This window comes from Lytechinus pictus, chromosome 4, assembly GCF_037042905.1.
Source record: "Lytechinus pictus isolate F3 Inbred chromosome 4, Lp3.0, whole genome shotgun sequence".
NCBI lineage: Eukaryota > Metazoa > Echinodermata > Echinoidea > Temnopleuroida > Toxopneustidae > Lytechinus > Lytechinus pictus.
Window position 1 is genome coordinate 11,202,650 of NC_087248.1, and position 8,569 is coordinate 11,211,218.

At 34.6% G+C, this 8,569-nt stretch overlaps 1 protein-coding gene across 1 annotated transcript in view; it reads right to left on the reverse strand.

The window, feature by feature from the left end:
- LOC129259027 (PH-interacting protein-like) overlaps positions 1–8,569 on the reverse strand; it is a 42,015-nt gene that overhangs the window by 33,099 nt on the left and 347 nt on the right. The window contains exons 2-8 of the mRNA XM_064098375.1: positions 8,505–8,563; positions 8,387–8,416; positions 8,131–8,190; positions 5,109–5,259; positions 2,699–2,797; positions 1,918–2,078; positions 637–858 (exon numbers count right to left, since the gene is read on the reverse strand). Of these exons, the coding sequence (XP_063954445.1) occupies positions 637–858; positions 1,918–2,078; positions 2,699–2,797; positions 5,109–5,259; positions 8,131–8,190; positions 8,387–8,416; positions 8,505–8,563 (782 nt within the window). The remainder of the gene's footprint in view (positions 1–636; positions 859–1,917; positions 2,079–2,698; positions 2,798–5,108; positions 5,260–8,130; positions 8,191–8,386; positions 8,417–8,504; positions 8,564–8,569) is intronic.

Consider the following 8,569-nt stretch of genomic DNA (forward strand, 5'->3'; position numbering starts at 1 on the left):
TCATATTGAGCAAAGTCTGGCATCAGCAAATAATAATCCATTTCCATGAAAGCTGATTCCAATCAAACATTAACTGGGGCAATATAATTGATATTAAAGATATTGTTTGTTCTGACATAGCTTTATGTGAATTAAATGTGAAATAACTACAAGTATCAGTGAAAGTGATTAACATCCCTGCCCTTTCATGGCAGCCTTATGTGAGGAACTTACAGTATGCTGTATTTTGTTACCAATGCAGTTAAGTTCCCGACACATTTAACAAATTATGTCTTGCCTTCCTTCACTCTTAGTCAAAATATGTATTTATTTTTCTTTCAAAGAATAAAGCAGTGCATATTATGCATCTATGACTACGATCATATATAAACAGATGGGGGGGGGGTCTATGAGACTGAGTGTTACGTACGCCTGTCTACATATGCATCAAGAGATTTTCTGCTTGGCCTGATCTTCAATTTAAACTGAATTATACAATCTAGAAAACACTACAGTCATTTTAACCACAAAGTAAACTATGCACCGTCGATGATGTTTAGTAACAGAAAGCAAGGTTTTTAATAAAAGGCTAAAGCAGAATGCAAATCCTCGGCCGAGTCGACCCTCGGCCTTGTGGGAAGACCACATACAGCTTACCTCCAATGACGTAATCATAGCTGTGTGACCCATCAGTACAGCCACAGGAGTGAGTGACTGAAGGTTCCAAACCCTAATCACTTTATCATTGCTTGCTGCAGCAATCAGCGTGTTCTCGTAGTTCACGTTCATGTCCACGATCTCGGCAGCATGCCCTCTCAGAGTGGCCAGAAGTCGGCCGTCATCAACGTTCCATATTTTGACCAAGTGGTCGTCTGCACCCTGTAAGACAAATAAAGGCAAAATTGTTTGTGAGGAAAAAAACCCTCTCTATTCCTGAGTGAATTCCTATTGGTCTATTGTGGATCATCATTTCCTTAACCATTTTTTTTCTGCACAGAATCTATTTCAATCCATTTCAGGAAAAAAACAGGTATACTTTTATTTGTACTTTCTCAAACATTATAATGCATGAGTGCACTGATGTGGAAGACCTAAATTGATTTCTATTAACAATTTTTCAAACCTTGGAAACAAAGGTTTTATAAGAAGCATATTTCAAACCACAGCTACATTCAAGCAATTTTCTACTCGTCCTAAAACAGAAATCATTCAAAACGTTTACATAAAACCTTGAAAGTTGATTCTACAGAAAAAAATGAACTTTGCCAAAATCACTTGAATGCAATCGATATATGTTTCTTTGTCGGTCCTCCAAGTTTGGACATGCGTACTGCGTATATTTCAAAGTGACCTCTACTTTATTTGATGCAATTAAAAGCCTCTGCAGATCCAGGGTCGTTACAAATGGCTTGAACACAATAGGAAAATCTCTATCATGATTTTATGACAGACCTTGTTCCAGTGTGAACTGACCTCTACCTTTTGTGTCAAGCAGCTGAGCTCGACATGAGGGAGAATAAGTGTATTAGCATTGATGAAAAATTGCTTGAATTCTACCTCGCAGTAACCAAGTTTTCATTCATGCCTCATGTTTGCAATCCTAGCTTCAGACATAGATTGAATGTAACATGGGGCCCATCTCACGAAGAGTTGCGATTGATCCAATCGCAACTATGGAAAGCCAGCAAAGTCAACATGTTAAATGCATGTTTGTTCCAAAAAAATTCTAGATATGAATGTATATCCATAAATTCATTGATTTCTTGACAATTTGTTGTGTTCTCCTTTGTTTTCAAAGGACATTTTGCAAATTTCCTATAGAAAAAATTATGACACTGATGGATTTCCATAGAGTTACGATTGACTGGATCAATCGTAACTCTTTGTAAGACGGGGCCCTGGGATCACCACTAGACATAAGCATTCAAATATTCTTACTGTGATTATCCTGCGACCTGTCTGATCAAACAGAACACAGTAAGCTGAAGACAGATGACCCAGGGTTCGAATGTGAAGGTTCGTCCGGCCATACCTCTCCCCAGGCATTACGTGATCAAGGCGAGCTACGCCAGCTAGTTGTCTCCCTCGGATAACATTGTCTAACAGATGGATATAATACAGTGAAAAAAAAGTTACAAACAAATGATTGAAGTTGAAATGAATTCTACTTGTACAACGATAATTTGAATTTGAACATAATCTGATAAGATGCATGAAAAAAAATTGAATGTGTCAAACGATTCTGGTAGTAAAATGGTTATACTGTTGAGCAACAAGCAAAGTTGCTATTAAAAGCATGCTATTCTATAAGATAAATGGGTCTTTTTCCAAGAAATAGTATTATTCTGTGCCCACATATGCATGTTTCTGTGTAGGTGACTTTCATTGTGTAATCAGTATTCAATCTATACTCCTTCATTTTACAACATTTGGTTTACTAAAATATCACAGAACTCCATAGAATTATATAGTGTCTATGTTGGTACAATAATCAAACAATGACTTCAAAATTTTCTCTCTCTGCACACAACTCCTGTTGAGCTGGACAAGGATTTAAAAGCTTTTTTCTCAAATTTCTGCTCACTACAACTCCAGTTGTGCTTTTTAAAAACGAACAACAATAATTAATTTGCATTATAATATCACAGATCAGATTCAAAATACGATGCCTGCTGAATTATTGCTACAGATGATTTAAATGAAAAGCATTGATACTCACAGACATTTGGCACCTGAGAAAGTTTATTTGGTGGAGCTATGGGCCGTTGGTGGTAAAGTGCTGCATGTACAGACGGACTCCATAGAGGGGGCTTCACATCTAGGGTATAAAAAAATGTTATATTGTGAGAAAAATAAAACAAGTGGAGCGCCTCTGGCGGTCTCACCTGCATTATGAAACTGAATATAGCAGCAGTGCTGACTTTGAAAACTAATATAGAATAACTACATGTATTCACAAAAAACACCATTCATATGATATAATACTACGTTCATTTACCCTAAATGACATTTGACCTTGATCATGTGATCCAAGTCTTGTCAGTGATACTTTATTATCCATATGTCCACATTTCATAAAATATATCCATAAATAAATGGTAATTAAACAAATACCGCCAACATGGCCAAAGTTCATCGACCTTAAATTACCTTTGACCGTGGTCATGTGACCCGAAACTTCCAGGGGATGTTCAGGGATCCTTGATTACTCTCATGTCCAAGTTTTATGGACTAGATCCATAAACTTTCAGAGTTCTGATGGTAATTTAACAAATACCCCTAACATGGCCAAAGTTCATTGACCTTAAATGACCTTTGACCTTGGTCATGTGACCTGAAACTTGCAGGGGATGTTCAGGGATCCTTGATTACTCTCATGTCCAAGTTTTATGGACTAGATCCATAAACTTTAAGTTATAATAATAATTCAACAAATACCTCAACTTGGCCAAAGTTCATTGACCCAAAATGACCTTTGACCTTGATCATGTGACCTGAAACTCACACGTGATGTTTAGTAATACTTGATTACTCTTATGTCTAAGTTTTATGGACTAGATCCATCAACTTCCGAAGTTATGATGACATATCAAAAACTTAACCTTCGGTTAAGATTTTGATGTTTCCTAGGTTATATGCCTGCTTGGCGTTTAACAGTCAACAAGTGGAACGCCTTTGGCAGTCTCGCCTGCATTACGCCATTCAATATAGCAGCAGTGCTGACATTGAAAAACAACTATTGAATACTTATTTACAAAAAAACCCACAATTCATATGATAATGAAATACTATGTTCATTGACCCTAAATGACATTTGACCTTGGTCATGTGACCTGAATCTCAAGCATGATATTCAGTAATACTTGATTAACCTTATGTCCAAGTTTGATATCATTTCAAAAACTCAACCTTCAGTTAATTAAGATTGATGCTGACGCCACCGCCATCGGAAAAGCGGCGCCTAGTCTCGCTGTGCTATGCAGGCGAGACAAAAAACCCTGGGGCGGTATTCTTAGGTCATTTTATCTTTAAAATATTTTATTTTATCTCTTAAAATGAAATTGGTATTCTGAGATAACATTTTATCTCTCAGATAAAATTCACAATTTTATCTTGCGTATCTATAGAAGAATACGCAACAGAACAGTGCCTGCGTAGACATACCCATCCCATATCTGGCCATTGCTCGCCTGCATTACGCCATTCAATATAGCAGCAGTGCTGACATTGAAAAACAACTATTGAATACTTATTTACAAAAACCCCACAATTCATATGATAATGAAATACTATGTTCATTGACCCTAAATGACATTTGACCTTGGTCATGTGACCTGAATCTCAAGCATGATATTCAGTAATACTTGATTAACCTTATGTCCAAGTTTGATATCATTTCAAAAACTTAACCTTCGGTTAATTAAGATTTGATGTTGACGCCACCGCCATCGGAAAAGCGGCGCTTATAGTCTCGCTGTGCTATGCAGGCGAGACAAAAACCCTGGGGCGGTATTCTGAGGTCATTTTATCTTTAAAATATTTTATTTTATCTCTTAAAATGAAATTGGTATTCTGAGATAACATTTTATCTCTCAGATAAAATTCACAATTATATATCTTGCGTATAAATTTTATCTTGCGTATCTATATAAGGAATACGCAAAAGAACAGTGCCTGCGTAGACATACCCATCGCGTATCTGGCCATTGCAACGCGGATGTGTGCTTGCGCCCATGTTGAAGAAAAAATAAAATAGACTTAAAAGAGGGTAGGGGCTATTTTATCTCTGCGGCGTTGATTTCACCAATATTTCTAGGTGAATTAACCCCATAAAATGAAGATAAAATTGTTCTCAGAATACCAATTCGAGGAGATTTTAAGGGTATTTTATCTCACTGATGTTAACAGAGATAAAATATTTAATTTTATCTGAGATAAAATGGATCTCAGAAAACCACCCCTAAAAATCAGGTTTTGTTTCACATATTGTAAAATATTCATTTATTTCAAATGGCAACTTTTTTGGAGGGATTTAAAAAAACTTAAAAAGAGGCTTTTAACTGATAAATCATAAAGGGATACCTTTGATTAAGAAGTTAGAATGAAAAACAAACAAAGCAGCTTCTTACCTGCTGCTGTGCGTAGAAGGGATTGTCTAGCGCCCCCTAGCAGTGACTTTACACCATGCACTCTTGGCTTCACATCTTTGTCCAGGAGATGTCCGATACGACCAACAATTTTCAACAGATGATCATTCTTAATGTGACCGTTGCAATTTTCCTGAAAACAAATTTAGATGAAGAAAATTCTAGTGGACCTAATAAATGCACTGAAATTTCCGTTTCAATGGATGATAAGTTCCTGAAAGACATTTGAATTGCTTACGTCTTTTGGAGTCATCATGACTAAAGCTACATTGGTGACAACATTTATTCTGTGGACAGTGACTCCTCCTCTCCCATCCCTCCTACTCCTCCACATATCATTTATTAAAATTATCACCATCATCATCATCATCATCATCATCATCGTCATCATCATCATCACCATCACCATCATCATCATCATCATCACCATCATCGTCATCATCATCATCATTATCACCATCATCACCATCTTTCATCATCATCACCATCTTTCATCATCACCATACTCCCCTTTCTACTCATCATCTTCATTACTTTTATAGTTAAAGGTCAAGTCCACCCCAGCAAAATGGTGATTTTAATCAATACAGACAAATCAAACTAGCATAACGCTGAAAATTTCATCAAAATCTAATGTAAAATAAGAAAGTTATGACATTTTGAAGTTTTGCTTATTTTTCACAAAACAGTGATATGCACATTTCAGTGACATGCAAATGAGAAAGTCGGTGATGTCCTTCACTATTTCTTTTGTTTTTTATTGTGTGAATTATACAATATTTCATTTTTTACACATTTGACAATAAGGACAAACTTGACTGAACCATATAGTATTAAACAATGCTAATTCCACATGATCAGAGTAGAAATCAAAGTTGTTTCACTTGACAATGAGAAAAATTTGAATATTTCATACAATAGAATACAAAAGGAATAGTGAGTGGATGACGTCATCAGTCTCCTCACTTGCATACCGTCTAGGATGTACATATAACTGTTTTGTAAAATAAAAAAAACTTTAAGATGTCATAACTTTCTTATTTTACATTCAACTTTAATGAAATTTTCGGTGTTATGCTTGTTGGATTTTTCTCTTTTTATTCAAATCAATTTTCTGTTGGGGTGGACTTGCCCTTTAATTATATCAAGCCTCCCCTCAACATAAATTTTGTATAAAGTTGTGTAAACTTGGAAAATATTGATTTTGTGAATAGCGAGTTTTGACAAAATACTGCTATTCATCTCCTCAGCCTTTTTAATTCCATATTCAAATTTTCTATATTTTGAATTTATGAAATAAAAAATTTATTCTTTATCGTTTGGGATAACTTGCCCTGTAACATAACTAAGCAAAAAGAACAGCAAAATATCAAAATTCTGTGCAGAAGTTTAGTGAAACTCATAGAGCTCTACAACATTATAATAATAAACTTATATTATAAAATGCCCTTCTTTCGAGGAAAACCTTGTAAGATGTAAGAAAACAATATTGTACTGTATACTTCAATAACAAACATAAAGAACACATCATGTTGTTCAAGATGAAATAAAGTAAATTTCTACTGAAAAAAATATAATACATAATTCTACAAAATATAAAAATTATTTGGTGCAGTCTTTGAATGAAACTCTTCATGAATTTGCATTCAAATAATAATTGACAATATTTTTTATTTGTGTAGAATTTGGGGAAACATCTGCAGCTCTACTAGATACGTGTGATCCCCCACTGAAAAAAAATCAGTTGAAATTATAACTATGAAAACATCATGGTGTATAAATTACCATATCTAATGAGTTTTTTGAATCACCTATTTATTTTTACAATCACCTTTTTATAACACAAATGGACATGAAATGTTGAAGTAGTTAAGGCATGTTTTAAATAGATTTCTCTTCTGGAATTTCAATCCCAAAAATAAGTGAGCCGAGAAAATCAATGTGGATGTCACATACTCATAATCGATAGGCCTATTCATTTTATTACTTGATGTTTATATACAAGAAGGGCATTGTAATTTTACTTATTGGAAGAAAAACAAAATAATATACTAGCATGCATGTATTCATTAACATATTTATCCTCATCATAATAAATACCAAATTATTCTTTTATCATATAGCCTATGCATCTTTGTAGCACTTGTAGTAAAGTAGCAGCAGTTAGTCTTAGTAGTCATAGAAGTAGTTGTAGTTCAGTAGTAGTAGAAGTATAGTAGTAGTTGTAGAAGCAGCAGAAGTAGTAGTAGTAGTACTAATTTGTACCAGTTACTTATGCATAATTTAAATAATTATCATTATTACTATATCATTCATTATCATGTTAATCATTAAATTATTACTATCATATTATTATTATTACTAAATTATTGCTTTTATTATTATAATATAACCATCATCGTCATTGTTAATTATTATTATTATTGGTAACTAGTACTAGTATAGTGTTGTCATTATCACTCAAGTCAGCGCATTTTCTTGTACTCAAATGGGTACACATTCACGACACAAGCAGACTCTCTCCAAAGGTTTCCTCAATTCAACACACTTCACCGAAATTGAAAACATGAAGATGCACACTGCACACAACTCAGTGCCGTGTGCAAACAATCCCTTATGAATATGCATTTTAGCTCATCCAATCATAGCTCATTTTGCAAACACTATGAGGTGGCCACCTCACAACCCTTACAGGCTCTCTGATTGGCTTGGTGATCACACATACAATGATGTCATAGCTAGGGGGGTCAGGTTGCTCGATCCATTATGCAAATCACTTGCCTATGCCTGCGTTTCATGGGGATGGGAAAGAAGCTATTTTCAGACGTATTTTTCTGATTTTTTCGGGAAAAAATGGAAAGTGAGTCCTATTATTGGTATCAAATGATTGCTACACCCATTTGACAACCAACTATCCACAAATTTTCACATTTAACAAATTTGACGATTTTAGAGGGAAATTCAAAAATTAAATCCAATAGAAAAAGTTTTTCACATCTCTTACCAAGTTTTTGATGCTCTGTCGATGTTGGTTGCCTTTCCAATCAAATCTGGCAGAAAATAACTGAGAAAATGGAGATAAACAATTTCTATTAATCATTTCTAATTCAATTATTTAAAACAACTATTATTCTAACATTCTATCAATTCAAATTATAATGTAGACGTCGAAATCCAAAGAAATGTTGAATTTTCGGCCGAAATTCACTTTCAAAAACGAGTCATCATGCATCAAACACAAACGAATGAAATGCACTCACCCCATTTTGCTCGATCTCTCGTCGGAGAACCTGCCAAAGACAAGGAAAATATACGATATTAACTGATGAAAAATCACAAAAAATACACAAGAGATGTTTAAGAAGACGTAATACTTACATTGGCTGACTCTTTGCAGGGTCCATTTTCCAGAAATTTGGCAATTAAGAAGTACAATTCTGTGG